This window comes from Aotus nancymaae, unplaced genomic scaffold, assembly GCF_030222135.1.
Source record: "Aotus nancymaae isolate 86718 unplaced genomic scaffold, 86718_ANA_hifiasm-v0.15.2.pri h1tg000040l, whole genome shotgun sequence".
NCBI classification, from domain to species: domain Eukaryota; kingdom Metazoa; phylum Chordata; class Mammalia; order Primates; family Aotidae; genus Aotus; species Aotus nancymaae.
Window position 1 is genome coordinate 120,208,469 of NW_026988454.1, and position 24,657 is coordinate 120,233,125.

The 24,657-nt window shown below is 41.2% G+C and overlaps 1 protein-coding gene and 1 pseudogene across 9 annotated transcripts in view; both read left to right on the forward strand.

Annotated features, from left to right (window-relative positions):
- Positions 1 to 24,657, forward strand: part of USP49 (ubiquitin specific peptidase 49) — a 100,121-nt gene that overhangs the window by 63,771 nt on the left and 11,693 nt on the right. For all 9 annotated transcript variants that reach the window (XM_064361055.1, XM_064361054.1, XM_064361053.1 and 6 more), the window contains one exon: positions 22,620 to 24,003. In XM_064361055.1, the coding sequence (XP_064217125.1) occupies positions 22,648 to 24,003 (1,356 nt within the window). In that variant the 5' untranslated portion in view covers positions 22,620 to 22,647. The remainder of the gene's footprint in view (positions 1 to 22,619; positions 24,004 to 24,657) is intronic.
- Positions 2,466 to 2,925, forward strand: LOC105714622 (D-dopachrome decarboxylase-like; annotated as a pseudogene).

Below are 24,657 nucleotides of genomic sequence, written 5' to 3' on the forward strand. Positions count from 1 at the left end.
AGCCTACTTGATGGTTATGGATAAGCTTTTTGATGTGCTGTTGCAATAGGTTTGCCAATATTTTATTAAAGATTTTTGCATCTATGTTCATCATGGATATTGGCCTGAAGTTTTCTTTTTTTGTTGTCTCTGCCGGGTTTTGGTATCAGGATGATGTTGGGCTCATAAAATGATTTGGGAAGGATTCCCTCTTTTCGTACTGTTTGGAATAGTTTCAGAAGGAATGGTACCAGCTCCTTTTTTGTATGTCTGGTAGAATTCGGCTGTGAACCTGCCTGGACTTTTTTTGGTTGGTAGGCTGCCTCAACTTCAGCCCTTGTTATTGGTCTATTCAAGGTTTCAACTTCTTTCTGGTTTAGGTTTGGGAAGGTGCAAATGTCCAGGAATTTATCCATTTCTTCCAGGTTTACTGGTTTATATGCATAAAGTTGTTGGTAGTAATCTCTGATTGTTGTTTGTATTTCTGTGGAATCAGTGGTGATATCCCCTTTATTGTTCTTTATTGCATCTATTTGATTCTTCTCCCTTTTCTTTTTTATTAATCTGGCTAGCGGTCTGTCTATTTTGTTGATCTTTTCAAAAAACCAGCTCCTGGATTTATTGATTTTTTGAAGAGTTAGTTCTGCTCTGATCTTAGTTATTTCTGGTCTTCTGCTAGCTTTTGAGTTTTTTTTGATCTTGCTTCTCTAGCTCTCTTTCAATTTTGACGATAGGGTGTTGACTTTAGATCTTTCCTCGCTTCTCACGTAGGCATTTATTGCTATAAATTTCCCTCTAGAGACTGCTTTAAATGTGTCCCAGAGATTCTGGTATGTTGTGTCTTTGGTCTCGTTGGTTTCAAAGAACATCTTTATTTCTGCCTTCATTTCATTGTTTATCCAGTCGACATTGAGGAGCCAGTTGTTCAGTTTCCATAAAGCTATGCGGTTCTGAGTTAGTTTCTTTTCTTTTTTTTTTTTTTTGAGACAGAGTTTCGCTCTTGTTACCCAGGCTGGAGTGCAATGGCACGATCTCGGCTCACCACAACCTCCGCCTCCTGGGTTCAGGCAATTCTCCTGCCTCAGCCTCCTGAGTAGCTGGGATTACAGGCACATGCCACCATGCCCAGATAATTTTTTGTATTTTTAGTAGAGACGGGATTTCACCATGTTGACCAGGATGGTCTCGATCTCTTGACCTCATGATCCACCCGCCTCGGCCTCCCAAAGTGCTGGGATTACAGGCGTGAGCCACCACGCCTGGCCATGAGTTAGTTTCTTAATTCTGAATTCTAATTTGATTGCCCTGTGGTCTGAGAGACTGTTTGTTATGATTTCCATTCTTTTGCATTTGCTGAGGAGTGATTTACTTCCAATTATGTGGCCAATTTTAGAGTCGGTGCAATGTGGTGCTGAGAAGAATGTATATTGTGTGGATTTGGAATGGAGATTTCTGTAGATATCTATTAGGTCTGCTTAGTCCAGATCTGAGTTCAAGTCCTGGATATCCTTGTTAATTTTCTGTCTCGTTGATCTGTCTGATATTGATAGTGGAGTGTTAAAGTCTCCCAATATTATTGTGTGGGAGTCTGAGTCTGTTTGTAGGTCATTAAGAACTTGCTTTATGTACCTGGGTGCTCCTGTATTGGAGGTGTATATATTTAGTATTGTTGGCTCTTCTTGATGCATGATCCTTTTACCATTATGTAATGCCCTTCTTTGTCTCTTTTGATCTTTCTTGGTTTAAAGTCCATTTTATTAGAGACTAGGATTGCAACTCCTACTTTTTTTTGCTCTCCATTTGCTTGATAAATCTTCCTCCCTCCCTTTATTTTGAGCCTATGTGTGTCCTTGCATGTGAGATGGGTTTCCTGAATACAGCACACTGATGGGTCTTGACTTTTTATCCAATTTGCCAGTCTGTGTCTTTTGATTAGGGCATTTAGCCCATTTACATTTAAGGTTAATATTGTTATGTGTGAATTTGATCCTGCCATTTTGATGCTATCTGGTTGTTTTGCCTGTTAGTTGATGCATTTTTTTCATTGTGTCGATGGTCTTTACCATTTGGTATGTTTTTGGAGTGGCTGGTACTTGCAGTTTCATATGATTAAACCTAATACAGAAATCAGTCACATTCCTGTCTACCAGCAGTAATCATTTAGTAAATGTATACTTTTTTAAAGGTCCTATTCACAGTAGCCACAAAAAAAGTATCCAGGAAATAGCTAAACAAGAAATGTATATCTTGGGGAGGAACATAATCAAAAGACCTGAATAAACAGAGAGATACCATGTTCATGAATGGGAAGGCTCCATATCATAAAGAGGTAATTTTCCCTAAATAAATTTGATAAATGCCAATAAAAATTTCAAATGATTAAGGGTGAGTCAAATAGGCCAATAGAAGAGACTAGGGGGAAAAATTCAGATATATTGACAACATAAGTGTAAACTTCAAAACTTTTACAAGAAACTGTTGGCAAATATCTTCATTACCTTAGCATAAGAAAGGATTTCATCAACAAAAGATGAAATTATAAGATGCATCATATGGCTGCCTGCCATGCCATTTCTAGAGTTGGACACGAATTTGCTTGCAAACCGAGTGCCCATGGGGCTGGAGAAATGGCTCTGCAACACTGCTGCCTCCATCCTGGGCAAACCTGTGGACCGCATGAACATGACTGTGTGGCTGGGCCTGGCCATGGCACTGAGTGGGTCCACTGAGCCCTGAGCACAGCCGTCCGTCTCCTCCATTGGCATAGTGGGCACCTATGAGGACCACCGCAACCACAGCGCCCACTTCTTTGAGTTTCTCACCAAGGGGCTAGCTCCAGAGCAGGACAGGATAATTATCTGCTTTTTACCCTTGGAGCCCTGGCAGATCGGCAAGAAAGGGACAGTCATGACTTTTTTATGATTGGCACGGAGGGATCCAGGGCATCTGTGAGCTGGCTGCCTCTTCCAGGAATACCTCTTGGCAGAGTGAGAGCCTGGTGATACCAGCTTCAGATAATCTTGCATGCAACATTCCTGTGATCACATAATCCTCTTCTTCATCCTCATACGAAATAAATGAAGAGAGCTTCCTCGTTCAAAAAAAAAAAATGATGCATCATATGATTGTATTAACTGTAAATCTTATGTATGACAAAAGATGCCTTAAACAAAAGATAAACTGTAGACAGAGGATATTTACAACACATCTGACTGCCAGAGGCCTTGTATTCAGAATATATAAAAAACTCCGATCATTTAATATGAAAAATACAAACAACCTAATCAAAATATAGGCAAAGGTTGGTTGATATCTTGGAATATGTAATGCCTATTATTTTGTTTCTGCCAATATTAAATATGATATTTCTATTGATAGCACCTTCAAAGCAGTTTAGTTCTTATTAGTTTTGGTAAATTTGTATGTGAGTGGTGGCTATAGTGGTGATTATATGTGTTTTTGTTTTTGATTTTTTTTGAGATGGAGTTTCACTCTTGTTTGCCCAGGCTGGAGTGCAGTGGCATGATCTCGGCTCATCGCAACCTCTGCCTCCCAGGTTCAAGTGATTCCCCTGCCTCAGCCTCCTCAGTAGCTGGGATTACAGGCATGCGCCACCACACCTGGTTAATTTTGTATTTTTAGCAAAGATGGGGTTCCTTCATGTTGGTCATGCTGGTCTTGAACTCCCAGCCTCAGGTGATTCACCTGCCTTGGCCTCCCAAAGTGCTGAGATTATAGGCATGAGCCACTGTGCCTGGCCATGATTATATTTTTGTGAACTCGCAGAATGGAAAAGAAAATGGCCAATAGATATATGGAGAAATGTTCAATTTTACTTTAATAATTTAGAAAATGCAAATTTAAAACATTTTAAATTCTGATCGTGGTCAGTCATGTTTGACTAAGAGCCAGCTTTGTAATCCATCTCACAGCTCAGCCATGTACCAGCAATGCAACCTTGGAGAAGTTTACTTTTCTAAGCCTGTTTGTTTTGTTTTAAATGGGGTTAAAATTACTACCTCATTAGATTGTTGAGAAAAATAAATGACATATATTAAGTTTTAGAACAGTGCTTGGATGTAGTAAGTGTTCAATAAATGATAGCTGATTTAATTATTTGTAATGCAACTTAATTTTCAAAATACTAAAAAGTATCCAGACCCAGACAAATTTTGTCTGACTATATCCTTTTTTTTTTTTTTTTTTTGAGACAAGGTCTTGCTCTGTTGCCCAGGCTGGAGGGCAGTGGTGCGATCTCAGCTCACTGCAATCTCTGCCTCCCGGTTTCAAGCAATTCTCCTACTTCAGCCTCCCGAGTAGCTGGGACTACAAGCGCTCACCACCACACCTGGCTAATTTTTATATTTTTAGTAGAGACAGGGTTTCATGCTGGTCTTGAACTCCTGACCTCAAGTGATCTACTTGCCTTGGCCTCCCAAAGTGCTGAGATTACAGGCATGAGCTACTGCGCCCAGCCTGTCTGACTATATTCTACTTGGAGAGATCTTAAATAAATGGAGAGTAACCTACCTCTGAAAATGCCAGCTAGGTAGCTTCTTACTCAGAGCCCTCCCAGGTGGCATTACCTTGGTGAAGTCATAACTAGGGTCTAGACCTTATCTCTAAAGGTTCACAGCCTCAATTTTGTGAGAATAATATATGATGCCCAGTTTCTTGGGAACTGACTTATATGATCAACATAATTGGAATGAAGATTCATTTTCAGTGAGAAATAGAACTGTTAAGCTCACTAGTACTTGAGTTTGGTTGTTATTACATTCTCTCCCTGAAGGCAAGGTATGTGGAAAATCAATTTTGGTTTTCTGTGCAAGGAATCAGTGCAGAGGGAGTCTGCTGGATCGTTTTAGTGACTGTTGGTGTCAGGCCCTTATATATCAACAGGTTTGGGTAGTTGTATTTTTTAGTTGGGGGACTTGCTGTCTTGAGCTGAAGGAAGAACACTGCCTAATCATTGGAGAGAGCATACGCCCCCCGTTTTTTTTTTCCGAGATGCAGTCTTGCTCTGTTGCCCAGTCTGGAATGCAGTGGCACAATCTCGGCTCACTGCAACCTTCACCTCCTGGGTTTAAGCAATTCTCCTGCCTCAGCCTCTGGAGTAGCTAGGATTACAGGTGCATGCCACCATGCCCAGCTAATTTTTGTGTTTTTAGTAGAGATGGGGTTTCACCATGTTCGCCAGGGTGGTCGCGAACCCTTGACCTCGTGATCCACTCGCCTTGATATCCCAAAGTGCTGGGATTACAGGCATGAGCCACCACACCCAGCCCAGGATGCTCCCATCTTAATGCTGACCTTCAGTTTGTGGTCAGACATAGGCTGGCAGTCCTCCACAGTCATATTCTCTTTGGCTCTCTGAGGTTACATCTAGGTCACTTTGATTAGGTTTGGGGGCCCCAAAACTCTGCAGTCACTCAAACCTCAGGATTTAGTATTTTTAGCAGATGGATTATTGTGTCCACTTATTTTTTTTCTAACTTCAACCTCAGAAGATAAAACTTTAATTGCTGTTTTGGAGACATTTTATATCATTGCCATGTGACAATTCCTTATTTCTTGAACATGCTCAATGACATCATCACCTTAACAGTCCTGCTCCCAACTTCCCATTAAGGTGCAAATCATGTCTGGAACAATTTCTATGTTGGCAGTTGGCAGACTCATAGGTTGGCTTCTTAGAATTAGTAATGCATTAAATGGTTCCTTAGAGATCTATTTTTTGGTCTCTTGGAATGTGTAAGATGTATTATTTTGCTTCTGCCAATATTAGATAGGATGTTTCTTATTCCTAGTTCCTTCAAAGCAGTTTAGGTTCTTTTTTTTTTTTTTTTTTTTTTTGAGATGGGCTCTCATTTGCTCTGTCACCCAGGCTGTAGTGCAGTGGTGCGATCTCAGCTCAGTGCAACCTCTGCCTCCTGGGTTCAGTTGATCTTTCCACCTCAGCCTCCTGAGTAGCTGGGACTACAGGTGTGTGCCACCATGCCTAGATAACTGTTGGCATTTTTTGTAGAGATGGGGTTTCACCATGTTGCCTAGGCTGGTCTCAAACTCCTGGACTCAAGTGATCCACCTGCCTTGGTCTCCCCAAGTGCTGGGATTATAGACATGAGCCACTGTAACTGGCCCAGTTTAGTTCTTATTAGTTCTGTTAAGTTTTTATGTGAATGGTAGGTACAGTGATGATATATATTTTGATAAGTTGGTTGTAGCTAAATTAAGTGGTTTGATGAGACTGTTGTCCTGTCTTCAAACAAGCTATTCTTTACCCTTGCCTGTAGGTTGTTGTTGATTACTAACTTAATAAACATTCAGTGGTAGAATGTCTTGACAAAAAAAACAAAAATAATTTTAAAATTTACTGAGAAATCAGGCTCACACAACACCTTGTTCATAAACTAAAGGTTATTATTCTAAAGGTTACTTTAGAATAATTACTTTTCTAATTATTCACATCTCTTAAAAACTTACTTAATAAATTACATATATATGATGTTTCATTACTGAATATTTGCTAAGGATATACCTCATTGATATGTGTACAGTGTTCAGCACATTTACCACAGGCAACCTAGGAGGGATGTCGGAAAAAAATTATGAAGTCAGTGAGACTTATTTTTCGTGTTCTTTGTTGATGTCCATTAAAACCTTAAGGCTCAGAACTTCCTTCTATGGGATCTCAGGCAGTGATTCATGCTTTTCCCTTCCTCTTCAGTTTCTTTCTGTTAACATTTACTTAGGCAGTATCATATGCCTGCGCTCTGCTTTCCATCTCCTGCTACAGTAAATTTACCTGAACTTAGTTATTGGTAGTTGATTGGCTTAGGGTATTTCCCTTAAAATATTTGTGTTTAATAGGGAATTTGATGTCTTAATTCAAATGGTGAGACTCACTGGCATGCCAGGAGGTTGATATTTTAAAATAGGGCAGAGGTGGTTAAGATTTGTGGGACTTAAAGTGTATTAAGTTCATTGCCTGGATATGCACTAGCCCTCTTTTTGTGGTAAGCCTGTTTAATTCTTGCACAAGTTAGGGCTCAGTCTTCTCACCTCTTGTGCCTACTCACTATAGTTGAGTTCCCAGAAGTACTTCTGCTTTATTCTTTTACAAGAGATGAGGGTTCATGCACAGTTCACGTCTTTGAAATGCTTTCTATGCCTTATTTGAAAGAAGGCCCCCTTTATATTTTTGCCACACAGCACATTCTCTTGGACCTGTAAGGATTCAATGGGCATACCCCCACTGGAGACTGAGCTAAGGCTGATTCTGCTTTCTTTAATTTGACTGCATTTTGTGATGCTATGGGTTTGGGTTTGTTGGTTTTTTGTGTGTAGTTGTTTGTTTTGTTTTGAGATGAAGTTCGCTCTTGTTGCCCAGGCTGGAGTGCAATGGTACGATCTCGACTCACCGCAACCTCTGCCTCCCAGGTTCAAGCGATTCTCCTGCCTCAGCTTCCCAAGTATCTGAGATTACAGGCATGCATCACCCTGCCCGACTAATTTTGTATTTTTAGTAGAGACGGAGTTTCTCCATTGGTCAAGCTGGTCTTGAACTCCCGACCTCAGGTGATCCCCCTGCTTGGGCCTCCCAAAGTGCTGGGATTACAGGTGTGAGCCACCGCACCCTGCGATGCTCTGGGTTTTTTTTTTTTATTTTAATCTTAATTGGACTATTATTATCTTTGCACTGTGGGCTGTTAAACATTTTTTTTTTTTAAAGATTTAAGAAAATAGATAATATCAGAAAAACCCTCCAATTTGCTTTAAAAAGATAGTGATTTTTCTTGTTTTTAATATAAAAGTATCTTCCATTTTCTTATTTAAGAATAGCTTATTATGAACACCTTATTAGATGAAACTATCTGGATAAAATCAAAACTAGAGACTCAGTTACTATAATACGCAGAATTAACCAGTCTGACTTTAGGCCCTGTGGAGGCAAAAATAACAGGCCTGGGAATGTAACAAGGTTGCCAAGTCAGCCAGTATTTAGATTAGGTTTAACCACTTTCAGAATATGTGGCTATCTCATTTGAGCCTCCCTCAGAACAGCTCTCTGAAGTGTAGGTATCAATGCTCTCCAACTTTAGACACTAAGAAACAGGCTTATAGTGCACCTTTTGAATTTAAAATGGTATGGAGGAGGAGTGCTTCACCATTCAGCTGATTCCCTTCACTGTTCTCTCTCTCTCTCTCTCTCTCTCTCTCTCTCTCTCTCTCTCTCTCCCCCCTCCACCACCAACCCCCGCCACCACCTCCACTGCCTGCTTCAGAAAGGTTGGTTGGATGTTGAGATATATATATTACCAGTAAACTGCAGTAATGTTAGGAGCTGTTCCATGAGGGGAAGGAACATCTCTTGAGAGTTGGGGAAAAGAGAGTCTGCCCACAAATCCACTTATATGGACAGTTTTGGTAGTCGCCCTGGGGAAGAAGACTAGAAATTACCTTGATACCTTGGTTGATAAGAAATGTCAAATGATTGACGCTGGACTGACTGAGGCACTGCTATATTGCCACTCTGCAGAGTACAGACTTTTCAGAGTCTGCATTTTGCAGTCATCAGCTTATGGAAGAGACGTGGGGAGGGGACTCTTTGTAATGCCTAGTGCTACTAAATAGAATTCCTTAGGTACTCTATATACCATAAATATCAGATTGCCTATCTCTAAATCTTATTTCCTAAGGAAAACATGGTAAACCATATTATCTCTGTGCTTATTGTCAGTCATCTTGCTGATGCCTCAATTTTTAAGATTACTGAAACATTGAATCTTCTCAGTACCATATCCTTTTTTAAAACAGGTAATGTGATTGTTTCCCCCAAAAGGTGCAAAGGTTGACAACTAAGTCTCCTTTCCATCTCCACCCCACAAAGCATGTGCTGTTACCAGTTTCTTGTTTATCCTCTTATTTGCACGAGTGTGTATATGTATACTTATATGTACATTCATAATATATACATTGTTCTGCCTCTTTGCTTTTTTCACATACTATATTTTGAGTTGTACATATAGCCCTGCCTCTTTTTTCCTTTTTTAAAAAATAACTGGTAGTTTCCATGTATGGCTGATTTATAATTCATTTAATCTATTCCCTATTAAAGTGACTGAATGACCTCTTTGTACCTTCCAGTGTTCTCCTTCTGTATATATTTAACAAATACTCCTTTGTATTTGCCTGCTTTTCTTTGGGTATTTGTCATCTTTGCTCTTGAAACCAAATGCTTAAAAGTTCTCTTTATTCATGCAAAATATGATGGGCCTCCTTCCTGACAGATATGCTTTGGTATGTTGCAGGAGAGGCACAGAACTAAATGGACTGCTGTCGTTTAAGCAGCAGGACATCAGGAAGACGGGTTCCCACTTCTTAGAACAACCACTGAAATAACCAACACCAGCCTCTAATCTGGAGGATCCATTTGTAAATTCCAGTCAGATTTATTTTCTATTCACAGAAATTGTCCCTCTTTTTCTCTGCAGGCAGTTCCTAATGTATATGTGTCTTCCATACAAATGACCATGTGTGGAAAGCCCTCTTCAGCCATGTGGAGAAAGTGGGAGGAGGGAGATTCCCGATTTCACTGCTTGAGCTGCAGCTGGGAAAGCAATTCTTGGTGTCTGGAATTGCAAGTTTGAAATAATTTTCTTAGAGAAAATACATTTAGTAGTTAGCTTTTATAGTGGTAGCACTAGTATTCTATTATTCTACTACAGATTCATCAGGGATTCAATAGGCTTTTTAAACTAGACCAAGTGCTATTTGTCTCATTGTTTCTATGACTGAAAACCAACCTGTTGGGTGGTGTTTGTAAATACTGTGATGGATATGTGTGGCCAGATTTTGCTTTGTAAAACCAAATGTCATGTATACTGAGGGTAACCTTTATGTGACTGGGGTCAGAAAAACAGAATTTTTATGCTGTTGTTTGCTGAGACTACAGTGAGACTTACGTAGGATGAACTTCTTTCTACTTCGATAATTGGAGTCCATGAAGAAGGAGCAGAACTGTTAAAAAATCAGGGACTTTTTTTTTTGAGACAGGGTCTCACTATGTCACCCAGACTGCAGTGCAGTGGTGTGATCTCAGCTCACTGCAACCTCTACCTCCCAGGCTCAAGCAATTCTCCTGCCTCAGCCTCCAGAGTAGCTGGGATTACAGGTGCCCACCACCACACTCGGCTAATTTTCATATTTTTTGGTTGAGATGGGGTTTCACCATGGTAGCCAGGTTGATCTTGAATTCCTGACCTCAAATGATCCACCCACCTCAGCCTCCCAAAGTATTGGGATTACAGGCGTGAGCCACTGTGCCCAGCCTGACACTTTTCTTCCTCAGTAAAGTGGAAGTTTCAGAAAGAGAGAAAATCATTTGGTTAAGCCAGGGCATTTCAACAGACTGATTAAAGTGGCTTCATGACCCCCAAAGGCAGAGATAATCAGGAGATTTTGTGGACAAATTGTGGATAAAAATCTGGTGAGGCTACTGAAAGAAATTTGGTAGGGTGGTGGGGTCGGTGGTGGTAGCTGGGGGTTGCCACCTTAGTCTAAAAGGCAGACTTGAGGCCCAGGCAGAAAGGCTCATGCAGGCAATCTCTGTGACTAACACTGCTGAGAAAAACTGTACCACTTTGATTTGGTGTGGGGGATTAGGTGGGAGGTGTGTTTCAAAGGGTACATTTCAAAGTAAAACTAGAAATGATGATAAAAATGAAGAGTATCTCAAAACCTGTCTAATTTGTGAATAGCTTGTATCCCAAGGTTTTCTCTTACTACTAGTATATTGTTTGCTTGTCTTTAAACGTATTTTTACTTATTTATTTATTTACTTATTTATTTTGAGACAGGGTCTTGCTCTCGTGCCCAGGCTGGAGTGAGTGACACAATCACCGCTTACTGCAGCCTCAACCTCCTGGGCTCAATCAATCTTCCCGCTTCAGTCTCCTGAGTAAGCTGGGACTACAGGCACATGCCACTATGCCCAGATAATTTTTTGTAGTTTTTGTAGAGATAGGGTCTCACCATATTGTCCAGGCTGGTTTTGAACTGCTGGGCTCCAGTGATCTGCCCACCTTGGCTTCCCAAAGTGCTGTGATTACAGGTATGAACCACCATGCTGGCCTAAAAACATTTTTACGTTATATTTCAAGCATACCCCAAAATAAAGAAAATAGTATAATGAGTTCCATGTACCCATCAACCAGTGTCAATAATTTGAAATATTTTGACAATCTTGTTTTTTCCATCTTTCTACTATTTTTTTCCCCTGGAGTATTTCAAAGCAAATTCTGTATATCAATCATAATATTAATATTTCACCTGTAAATATTTCAACCATACAAAATATTTGGTATTTCAACCATACGAAATATTTGGTATTTCAACTATACGAAGATTAAAAATTGAACCACAGTACCATTATCACACCAAACTAATAATTACTTGGTGTCATTTAATACTTAGTCCATGTTCAGTTTCTCTGGTTGTGGACTAAGGGTGGTGGTAGGGAGGGAAGCTAGAAGAAGGGATTACAAAGGGGCACAAGGTAACTTTTAGGGGTGACTGATATGCTTATTGTTATAATTGCAGTGGTTTCACAAGTATATGTTAAAATGTATCAAATTGTACACTTTAAATATGTACAGCTCACTGTATGTTAATTATACTTCACTGAAATTAAAAAAAATACCCTAATGGTATAGCTAGAGACAGTATTTTAAAACATTTTTTCCCAGTTATCTCAAAAATATCTTTTTATGGTTGGTTTGTTCAAATCTGGATCTAAATCAGAACTACAAATTGTATTTGATGGCTGTGTCTCTAGGTTTCTGATAATTTAGAGCAAATCCATTCCCACTTGCCTTTTTTCATGCAATTTATTTGTTAAAGAACCCAGATGATTGATTGATCCTGTAGCATTTGCCACATTTTGATTTGGCGATTTGGCTAACTACAGCCTGTGATAGTATGTCCCTGGCTCCTATATTTCCCATAACCTGGTAGTTAGATCCAAAGGCTTCCTTGGACTCAGGCTCAGATCTTTTAGCAAGAGTATTTTGTAATAGGTGATGCTGCTATGAACCTTTCATGGCATTGTATCAGGGAGATCTAGTTGCCCTAGTTTTGTGCAAAATTGATCAGTAGAGGTAGGTATTGTCAGCTTTATCCATCTATTATAACATTTCCTGTCAGTTTTCACCTAATACTTTAAGGAGCCACTGCCTATATCCCCTATTTTATTAGGAGTAAATTACTCATGTCTGTGTATGTGTCTGAATAACGCTTGACAACTGTATTAAGGCATAATTTTCATAGAATAAACCACACATATTTCAAGGGTACAATTCAAGAAAGTCTGACATAAATACATATATACACTTTCATATATGTATATACGTATGTATAGTTTTTTTATGATTGCCTGTCTGGTTGCCGTAGAGAACATGGTGTTAGAGAGGTATACTACAGGGACAAACCATGATTCCCTTGGTCAGCTTTTTAGAAGGGTAAACCCCGATTCTCTTAGTAGTAGGGATAAAATTTTTCCATGTGGCAGTAGAGAACAGGGAGCCTTTAGTCCGGACCTTGTTTTATCACTAGCTTGTCAGGAAGATCATGCTAAAACATAACAAAAGACTTTGAGTGGCTTTTGGGTTACCCCTTACAGATTTTATTACATAGATATCCTAAATACCTGCTTGCAGATATCCTCCTGCTGTTTGGGGGTTTATTACCCAAACCCAACATTTTTTCTGGTTCTTCTCCCCAGCTGATTTCCTGTTCCATTTCAAAAGTACAAAATCTCAACAAGTATTTTAAAAAGAGAAATCTTTTCATTCCTGTACAGACTTTTATCCCCACTTTCCTTCAGGGAGACTCTTAATACCAATGTGGCAATCCCAAGCAGAATAACACAGAGAAAGTAGTTTGCATTGTGCAAGTCTCATTACACATGTGCTGTACTGAATGGAGTTGACCTATGTGCCACTGGGTCACATATACAGTATGGCTAACGACAGAGTATAATGCTTATCTTCAGTAAAAGGAAGAGTTAGCAAATGAGATCAGGGGTTCCGTTGCACAGGATAATCTTTTCTTAGCTTAAGAAAAATTCTGGCCTGTGAGTGACATCTTTCTTCCATTGGTTGGAACATTAATGTGTTGGGATTCATAGGAAGTTGGGTTAGCTGACCAAGGTGTGGACAGAGCTGATTCCCCTGGTTAATGAGGGAACTGCTATTGAGTGGGGCCTGAGCAGTGGGACAGATTAGGGACAGGATACTGGAGTGGCTCAAAATGCATGCCATACCTATTTAATGTCAGCTCTATGAATGGCCTCACCAGATTGTAGCAAGTAGACCCCTTTGATCCAGAAGCAGCATGAACGACTAAGCTCTGAAGCTTAATCCTTACCCAGCCAGTCTGCTTCTCATCCACTTTTGGCTGCCACTTCTCTGCAGAGTCAAGGATAACATTTCTAAGAGTGTGTGCATGTGTGTGCCTCTGTTTGTGCACACGTGTTCTCCCATTGTATTCAGAATCCTTGAATTTAATATGATCAGTCTTCTTTTGCCATCTTGCCTCCAGTCAGCCATCTTCCTGGAAAATGGGTTAGGTTTTAGGTACAGAACTCTTTAGCAAGAATATTAAGTTAATTAATCAAAAAGTCTTATCCCTTGAGAGCCAGCTAGCTTAGCTTTGTACCACAGGTGGCATCTCCTAAACACCCATCAGTCATCTCTCAGATCTTTATCACCAGGAGACATGGATGAAACTATATATACACCTCAGTACAGGATCTCACTGCCACCAAACAAAAAAGTACAAAACGTGTGCAGTAGCTTCATCTTGAAAATATCATTAATAATAGTATACCATAAAACAGGTATTATTATGTGAAAATTCAACCTGAGATTCAAAAGAATCTCAGTAGTCTGGTGCAGTGGCTCATGCCTATAATCCCAGTACTTTGGGAGGCTGAGGTGGGCAGATCACTTGAGGTCAGGAGTTTGAGACTAGCCTGGCTAATACAGTGAAACCTCATCTCTACGAAAAATATAAAAATTAGCTGGGCATTGTGGTGCACATCTGTAGTCCCAGCTACTCGGGAAGCTGAGGCAGGAGAATGGCTTGAACCCAGGAGGCAGAGGTTGCAGTGAGCTGAGATAGCGATACTGCACTCCAGCCTGGGCGACACAGTGAGACTCCATCTCAAAAAAAAAAAAAAAAATCAGTGGCAGGCACCTGTAATCCCAGCTATTCGGGAGGCTGAGACAAAATTGCTTGAACCTTAAAGTACTGAAATATGTAATCCTGTATTGAAATGATGCTTAAAGTTTTAGGAAATAGATAAAATTGAGAAGAGAGCTGAGGACAGAAGCTTAAGGAAATCCTAAATTTCAAGGAAGAGAGACATGAAAACAGAGATGTAATTACAGACACAGGAAGCAAACCAGACAAGAACAGTTGTCTAAAATTCAAGAGCGAGTGTTTGTTCAGTGTTAAACATAGAAAAAAATGTGGATGGGGACTGAGAAAAGGCTAATGAATTTAGCTATAAGGAAACTGCTAGTGATCTTTGAGAAAACAGTTTCCATAAAAAGGAGTTGTTAAGGAGTGAACTGTGAGGAAGATGAACCTGCACGTTACTCTTGCCAGAAGGAGAAAGAATCTAAAAATAGTGTCAAGGATAGTCTGGGGGGAAGGGCAAACTTTTGTCTGTCTGTCTATCTCTCTCTTTTTACACAGAAGACACTTGAGAATATTTGTAGCAAGAGGAAGGAAGCAAACAAAAGAGAGCAGAGGATAAAGGTATAGAGGGTGTGGAACAAAGCATTTGTGCCATGCCAGGTGTTCTGCCTTTGTCATTTCCCTGCATGGCAGCAGGGATAGCCGCTTTCCATGGGCAAACCATTGTTGTGTGCCAGGCCCAGTTCCCTAGATGAACTCTACTCCTTTTTCATTGAAGAAAGCAGATCCTAATGCAAGTGAGCTATTGTCATGCTGGCATAACCTTACATCTGCTGTAACCTATGATTAGATGCTCATTCTTGAACATTAGCACCTGATTACTGGTGACAAATGAGTGGCAACATACCTCACAAGGACTCTGGCACACCTAGCATGTCAGGTCTTGTTGACTGTGGCCAAGAGCTGCTGCTAAGTGGACATTCCAGCTCTTGGGTCAGACAGCTAAGAACACATTTTGTCAGAGCTTCCAAACCCTTCTTAGAGAGTTCAGCCTCTCAAGGGGTCTCTGAGCTGCAATATGACTTAGAGGTTATCCCTCATCCATCCCCCATTCAGAGACAGTGGCACTGACGGGGAAAATGGGAAAGGGCAGCAGCCTATGAGGACATGCTACCCATTCAGCAATCTCCTCCCCTACCCACTGTCCTTTAGCAAAGGACTTCTGAACAGTTTCTCTAACCCTACCTACCCTTCTCAGTCTCTGCGCCCTTTTCATTTTTGTTTTAGCCATAAATATAAAAATTCAAAAGGCTAGTGTCATTGTACTTAGGGCCTTTTACAGTCCTACATAATATTCTAGAATGTGGCACTCTTTCCTTTGAGATATTAACTATATCTTCATTTGATTTGTACCTTGATATTTAAATCTTTTTCTTAACTGTATATTAGATTATGTTTTCCAGTACCTCTTGGAAATGTTGGCAGAAAATGAAATTCATTTTTAACATTTATTATTTATAAATGTGTATTCACTGTGTCTATTTAAGCAATCTATGCAGGTTTTGTGGTAGATATAATTCTAGGTATACTTAGTGAGTTGAAGGGTTAAAATACCCAGTGCTGTCGCATATGGCAGTGAGCAGAATCACAGATGTTGATGATACCAAGTAATTAGTATTCTTTTATGTAAATGAAGGCTGTCAGCATGTTACCATAGTGTCTACTCTCTCTGAAGCTGGAATTTATGCCACTTGGTCTCACCAAGACCAAGCAGGATTATTCTATGGTCCTTAGTTAAGAACTGAGGAGAAATCAGTATGACAAGAGAGAGAGAAGAAATGGAAATTTCTTTAAAGTAGATTTATTATCTTTTCCCCCGCTACTTTGTTTTTGTTGATTCCCCTTCAACCCTCAGAAATTTTATTTCTGGTGATGTAGTCATGCAGTTAAGACCTGCTGAGAAATCTGCTGTTTGAGAATAATTAAAATACTCCAATTAAAAGGCATCATATTTTTAAGCTATAGATTTTTGAAAGATTTAGAATCCTAATGTTGTCATCTTTCATATGGAGACTTTTTTAAAAAATGATATGATAAATCTAGAAGTTTTTCATCAGAACGAAAGGTAAAAGTTGAAAAGATTTCATTATTTTTTCATTTAATACTTAATGATATTTATCTATTGAATGGTTTAAAATACTGATTAGGGTTCTTAGTTCCAGTTGATTCAGATTTTTAAGATAAAACTATGGTAATTAAAAAGGCAAAAGCTGATGTTTTGTCAGGTTTATTTTCCCCATATGCAGATCGACCAAGGGTGTGCAGGACATTTATTTAAAGCTGCTGATCTATTTAAAACTTGCTGATGTAGAAGTATTCAGACACATCATGCTCTTTCCCAATTACGCCGTTAAGTTAATCAGTTTGGGGTACTAGGTGCCTGTCACACTGGATAATGTACATTTTAAGTGGAAATGTTAGTATGATGACCTTTGAGAATATGAAGTAAAACCTGTACACATCAGAAAAATATAAAATAGAATTCTTCTTTTTGCCAGTGGGTGTTAGGCCCTATCCTGAAATAAAGTGGTCAGAGTATGTGTGAGAGGTGAATTAAACACATCTTCTTTTTTGACCAGAGTATACCTGAGGTGGTATTCTCTTTATTCTCTCTTTTGTTTGTTGGTTAAGGTAGCCTTTATTCTTTGTGTCCCTTTTGGGAGATTTCCATTTCATAATCAGATACATGTTTCCTCTAGAGAAGCTGGTCTGCCTAGCTTAAATCAGTATGGTGAGGTGCAAAGTAGCCCTGTGTTTTTGTGAATGGATTTACTCTGCCCATATGGCAGGTTAGTGAGTCGCCACGACAGATTTGTAATGGGAAAAGGGCTGTGCAGGAGAGGATGTGCGTGATCAGCAGATTTATAGATCAGAAAATGAAATCAGAAGAAAGAATTTCCAGAGTGCCCTTTTTATTTGACAGCTCTCCATGGAGAGGATGTGGAATGGTTTTTTAGTGTTCATCTCTTTTGGCTTTTGGTTGTTCCAGCATATTTTTTTAGCACAGGAGTTGATTTTGCAAGGCATCAGTGTTCTGGGTGTGGTGTTGCTATATTCCTATTTACAGAAATAATTCTCTCTTTGTAGGATTTGAAGCTCTGCTGTATTTCATATGATAAGATCTTGGTAGCAATTAAATTCCTGAAGACACATCAAAGCTAAAATGGGGATCTGCCAGGCATCAGGTTTTGAGTTACAAGAGGAGGCTATTCAGATACAATTTAGCTAGTACCGAATCTTTCAAAGGAAAGAAAACAAAAAGCAAAGCAAAGCAAGCTAAAGATAATGTGTCCTGGTGTATGTAAATCTGTGCTGTCTCAATGTAATACCATAGCCACTAGCCACATGTGACTTTAAATTAAAATTAATTTAAAGTTCAGCCCCTCAGTCTCACTAGCACATTTCAACTGCTCAGTAGTCACATGTGACTAGTTACTACAGTACTGGACAGCACTGTAATAAATACAGATAGAGAATATTATCAATAATAATTGATAATATCAATTATCTACCTGTACATATTCTCTGTTCTCAATATTATCAATGATATATATTGATTGACCAATGATATATAGAGAATATAAAGATATATACAAATTAAAATATTGATATCCCTCTCATTGATATATAGAGAATATATCATTGCAGAAAGTTCTATTGGACGGTATTAGTCTAAGTGGAAGAATTGGAGAAATAAAATTATTTCTTTGATTTCTATGAAGAGTCTTTCATCCCTATATAATTTACTGGATTAATGGACTAAGGTTTTAAAGTGCAAAAGAATCATCGATACAGCTTGTTGAAGTTGGAGATTTTAGAAGCCTCTCCAGATTTGGATTCATCAGGACTGGAGTAGTAAGCAGGAAATCTGTATATGTAACAAGTAGCCTGGGGAATTCAGATGTTGGTAGGTAGTTCAGGGACTAAATTTTGAAAGAATATTAAATTAGTGAGAAACTTGGGAATTGCCTCTATCTTGATTTTTTTTCCCCTCCTCTTCATTCCTTCATTACTTTCTTTTATGTCACCAGGAATTAGTTGTAAGCATCAGTGTGTACTCAATTTGCACCCTCAGTTGGTATTAAGTAGCAAAAAGAAAATTCATTTATTTACCATTCCATCTTTTAATGTACGTGTGTTTTGATTTGGCTGTGCACTAAGAAAAGTCAACAAAAATGGTTATTTCAATACTATTCCAGACAGTGCCAGAAGGTAATTCTGACAGAATACTTTTGACCACTAAGAGTTGAGCACCCACAAGTCTTGGCATTATAAGGGGGTAAGGGTATAAAAACAGAAATATACATAATCTCCTCTCTGAAGATTACAGTATTCCCCCCTAGGGGATATTTTTCAAGACTCCTTGTGGATGCCTGAAACCACAGATAGTACCAAACCCTATATATACTATGTTTTTTTCCTGTACATATATACCTATGATAAAGTTTAGTTTATAAATGAGGTATAGTAATTGATTAACAATAACATAATAAAATAGAACAATTATAACAGTATACTGTAATAAAAATTATATGAATGCGGTTTCTCAGAGTATCTTACTGTACTGTACCACAGGTAACTGAAACCTTAGAAAGTGAAACCATGTATAAGGGGAGACTACTGTATATCTCATTAGAAAAGTGGGTAAACACATCCAGAAAAATGACCTAAAGGGTGCTTAGCAATAAGAAAATCATGATCTGACTTGATTGAGAGTAGTGTAGGTCACGTCCCTTTGTATGATTTGAGGGTTTCTTATATAAAGACATGCCTCTGCCATCTGGAACAGGCAATAAAAAAGGGAAGACTCTCTAATTTGGTCCTGCAGTATATTTATTTATTTATGGGTTTTGGCATACATAAATAGGACTAGGCCAAAAAAGGCATCTGGAAAATTAAAGGGGCTACTCAGAGTATATTGGATTTAGAACTTTTCTGGGTTGACCCTCATAATCATGAAACTGCATTTGGTCACAGAAATCAAAAGTAGAGAATAAATGGAGGTGAAAGAAATTCACTTTGAAAGAGGAACTACTTTTAGGGAATTGAATTAATTATTTTTTATTTTTATTTTTAGTTTTGAGATGGAGTTTCACTCTTGTCGCCCAGGCTGGAGTGCAGTGGTGTAGTCTCGGCTCACTGCAACCTCCACCTCCCAGGTTCAAGCGATTCTCCTGCCTCAGCCTCCCGAGTAGCTGGTATTACACGCATGTGCCACAATGCCTGGCTAATTTTCTGTATTTTTAGAAGAGATGGGGTTTCTCCATGTTGGTCAGGCTGGTCTTGAACTCCCAACTTCAGGTGATCTGCCCGCCTTGGCCTCCCAAAGTACTGGGATTACAGGCATGAGCCACCGCACCCGGCCTTATTTATTTATTTATTTATTTTTATTTATTTATTTTTGAGAGAGTCTAATTCTGTCCCTGAGTCTGGAGTGCAATGGTGCGATCTCAGCTTACTGCATTCTCTGCCTCCTGGGTTCTAGCGATTTTCCTGCCTCAGCCTCCCAAGTAGCTGGGACTACAGGTGCCTACCACCACGTCCGGCTAATTTTTGTATTTTTATTTTTCAGTAGAGACGGGGTTTCACCATGTTGGTCAGGCTGGTCTCGAACTCCTGACCTCAGGTGATCCACCTACCTTGGACTCCCAAAGTCCTGGGATTACAGGTGTAAGCCACCACGCCTGGCCTTTTTATTTTTTTAATTTATTATTATTTTTTTTTGAGACAGAGCCTCACTCTGTTGCCAGGCGCCAGGCTGGAGTGCAGTGGCACAATCTCGGCTCACTGCAACCTCCGCCTCCTGGGTTCAAGCAATTCTCCTGCCTCAGCCTCCTGAGTAGCTGGGACTACAGGTGTACGCCACCACGCCCAGCTAATTTTTGTATTTTTAGTAGAGACGGGGTTTCACCATGTTGGCCAGGATGGTCTCGATCTCTTGACCTCGTGATCTGCCCACCTCGGCCTCCCAAAGTGCTGAGATTATAGGCTTGAGCCACCACGGCCGGCCTTTTACTTACTTTTAACAGATGAGGCCAGATGTGGTGGCTCGCACCTGTAATCCTAACACTTTGGGAGGCCAAGGCAGGAGGAGGATTACTTGTGCCCCTAAGTTTAAGACCAGCTTGTGCAACATAGACCCCATCTTTTTTTTTTTTTTTTTTTTTTTTGAGACGGAGTCTTGCTCTTGTCACCCAGGCTAGAGTGCAATGGCACGATCTTGGCTCACTGCACCCTCCACCTCCTGATTTCAAGCGATTCTCTTGCCTCAGCCTCCCAAGTAGCTGGAATTACAGGTGCCTGCCACCACACCTAGCTAATTTTTGCATTTTTTAGTAGAGATGGGTTTTGCCATGTTGGCCGGGCTGGTCTGGAACTCCTGACCTCATGATCTGCCTGCGCTGGCCTCTCAAAGTGCTGGGATTACAGGCGTGAGCCACTGCGCCCAGCCTCATAGACCCTATCGCTACAAAAAACAAAATTAGCTGGGCATGGTGGCATGCACCTATGGTCTCAGCTACTCTAGAGGCTGAGGTGGGAGGATTACTTGAGCCCAGGAGGTAGAGGCTGCAGTGAGACAAGATCACACCACTGCACTCCAGCCTGGGTGACAGAGTGAGACCCTGTCTCACAATATATAAATATATAAGTAAATAGATAGATAGAGTAGATAGATAGAAAGAGGTCTGTGTTGGCCAGGCTGGTCTTGAACTCCTGGCCTCAAACAATCCTCCCACCTTAGCCTCCCAAAGTGTGCAAGCCACTAGGCCTAGCCTAGGGAATTTTAAGTTCTGGTATTGAGGGGAAAACGCCTTCAAAGTTTCAAAGATATAAAAGTTTTCTTTTAAAATAGTTGTATAGCTTCTTTCCCTTGGAGAAATTGCCCACAAGGCTTCTCTGATGAACAATACTGAAGAAGCATTGTTGGGAATAGAAAAAAATAAACATGATTAGGATGTTACCACTGTTTTAAAAAGCATTTTCATATATATATAGCTGGAAGATTTGTTGTTTTTTTGTTGTTATTTTGGTAGTTTGGTTAACTATTATAATACCAGTAGCCACTTTACTTCTTGTCCTAAGTCAGATTTGTCCAATTCTTTACTTACCTATCCTTTCAGTAAAGAAGGTAAGTTTTCCCACCCTTACTGCAAGATGCAGATGTTCTTTTCAAAAAGACAGATATTGGCTGGGTGCAGTGGCTCACACCTGTAATCCCAGCACTTTGGAAGGCTGAGGTGGGAGGATCACTTGAGGCTAGCTCAAGACTAGCTTGGGCAACATAGTGAGACCTGTCTCTAAAAAACAGGCCGAGCCTGGTGGCTCATGACTATAATCTCAGCACTTTGGGAGGCCGAGGTGGGTGGATCATTTGAGGTCAGAAGTTCGAGACCAGCCTGGCCAACATGGTTAAACCTCATCTCTACTAAAAATACAAAAAAATTAGCCAGGTGTGGTGGCACGCACCTGTAATCCCAGTTTCCTGGGAGGCTGAGGCAGGAGAATTGCTTGAACCCGGGAAGCAGAGGTTGCAATGAGGTGAAATCCCGCCACTGAACTCCAACCTGGGCAACAGAGCGAGACTCCACCTCAAAAAATAAAAATAAAATAAAATAAAAATAAATAAATAAATAAAACACATATACGGCCCGGTGCGGTGGCTCACGCCTGTAATCCGAGCACTTTGGGAGTCTGAGGCGGACGATCACCTGAGGTGAGGAGTTTGAGACCAACCTGGCCAACATGGTGAAACCCCATCTCTACTAAAAATACAAAAATTAGCTGGGTGTGGTGATGTGCGCCTGTAACCCCAGCTACTCGGGAGGCTAAGGCAGGAGAGTCGCTTGAGCCTGGGAGGCAGAGGTTGCAGTGGGCCAAGATGGCGCCACTGCACTCCAGCCTGGGCAATAAGAGTGAGACTCCGTCTCAAAACAAAACAAAAAAACCCATATATACAATGTTCCTTAGCCACGTCTCATAAAAATGTTACTTTGTACTGTTGAGGACTTTCTTTTTCTTATTTTTACCTTACATCCTGATATCTCTGCTTTGCATTACATTGCAACCAACCTAAAATTGACTTTTTATTTGAGGCTCTTCATCTCTCTCACTGGTATGTGAAATATCATAAAGTTTCAAATTTGTGCTAACCCTTCCGTATGATACTTCTTTTTAAGTAATTTAACTGTCCTGTAATTCTCCGCCTTTATACCAAATGTGCCTTTTTTTAACTTTCAAAGGAACTAATTTGGAATTGAAAACGAATGAATCTAGAGTTGAAATACCAATTGCAAGCCTTTTTGTCTTTTGTTTTTAGGAAAATGTTTTTTCTGAAAGTGTTTTCTTTTTCTTTTTTGGGGACTCTGTCATGCCAGGTTGAGAGAGTGGTGACTTCTATAAGACATGGATAGATGCAAACATGTAGGGCGGTTACGGCTCGCCCAGGACCACTCCATCCTGAACCCTCAGAAGTGGTGCTGCTTAGAGTGTGCCACCACCGAGTCCGTGTGGGCCTGCCTCAAGTGCTCGCATGTAGCCTGTGGCCGCTACATTGAGGACCACGCCCTGAAACACTTTGAGGAGACTGGACACCCGCTAGCCATGGAAGTCTGGGATCTCTATGTGTTCTGTTACCTGTGCAAGGACTACGTGCTCAATGATAACCCGGAGGGGGACCTGAAGCTGCTGAGAAGCTCCCTCCTGGCAGTCCGGGGCCAGAAGCAGGACCTGCCCGTAAGACGCGGGCGGACTCTGCGGTCCACGGCTTCGGGCGAGGACGTGGTCCCTCCGCAGCGCGCTCCTCAGGGACAGCCGCAGATGCTCACGGCTCTGTGGTACCGGCGCCAGCGCCTGCTGGCCAAGACGCTACGGCTGTGGTTCGAGAAGAGCTCCCGGGGCCAGGCGAAGCTGGAGCAGCGGCGGCAGGAGGAGGCGCTGGAGCGCAAGAAGGAGGAGGCACGGCTACGGCGGCGCGAGGTAAAGCGGCGGCTGCTGGAGGAGCTGGCCAGCGCCCCTCCGCGCAAGAGTGCACGGCTGCTCCTGCATGCGCCCCGCGACGCGGGCCTGGCCGCCACGCACTCCACTGCCCTTCCTACCTCACGCAGAGCGCCCGCCGCTGCGCTCAAGCTGCGTCGCCAGCCTGCTGTGGCCCCGGGCGTCACGGGCCTGCGCAACCTGGGCAACACCTGCTACATGAACTCCATCCTCCAGGTGCTCAGCCACCTCCAGAAGTTCCGAGAATGTTTCCTCAACCTTGACCCTTCTAAAACGGAACATCTATTTCCCAAAGCCACCAATGGGAAGACTCAGCTTTCTGGCAAGCCAACCGGCAGCTCGGCCACGGAACTGTCCTTGAGGAGTGACAGGGCCGAGGTGTGCGAGCGGGAGGGCTTCTGCTGGAACAGCGGGGCCTCCATCAGTCGGAGCCTGGAGCTCATCCAGAACAAGGAGCCGAGCTCAAAGCACATTTCCCTCTGTCGTGAACTGCACACCCTCTTCCGAGTCATGTGGTCTGGGAAGTGGGCCTTAGTGTCGCCCTTCGCCATGCTTCACTCAGTGTGGAGCCTGATCCCTGCCTTCCGCGGCTATGACCAACAGGACGCTCAGGAGTTTCTCTGCGAGCTGCTCCACAAAGTGCAGCAGGAGCTCGAGTCTGAGGGCACCACGCGCCGGATCCTCATCCCCTTCTCCCAGAGGAAGCTCACCAAACAGGTCTTAAAGGTGGTGAATACCATATTTCATGGGCAGCTGCTCAGTCAGGTATGTGTGTGCCTACCATGACAGTGGAAGCTTATATGTTAGCTTGGGCTTCCTGTGAGTGCATCTACCGGGTTATTGGGCTAGTCAGAGTAGCCAACATTTGCTGTGATGATGCATTTTTGAGAGTGGTCATTTGTACCTTTCATTCTACTGTACATATGATGGCCTTATGGGGAAACTTGCCTAGTGTGTTTCCGGCCAGATTTTTAGTTTAACTTGCCACATCACTTTATTTTCAGTGGATATATTTAACTGTTATTGAAGGTATGGATAATATCATATTCTCATTGTTATAATTAAGTACCCATTGTTGGTGTGCCATCCTTTGATCAATTTTAGGGAACAGAGTTTGCCTGTAACCCTGGTTCCATAATAGTTTGAAAGAGCAATCTCCCTTCTTTACATACAAGGAAGGAAGGTAGCTGAGAGCATGGTAAAGGCCAATGCAAGACTCCTTCCTGTTCCCTATTACTTTTTATCTCCTGGTTCTTTAGTCATATAACCTAGGCAAAGATTCTTAGATAAGGCCTTGAGAGAATATGCAGAAAGAGTATTTTTATAGTTAAAAAAGGCAGGTGTGTCGGGCACGGTGGCTCACGCCTGTAATCCCAGTGCTTCAGGAGGCCAAGGTGGGTGGATCACCTGATGTCAGGA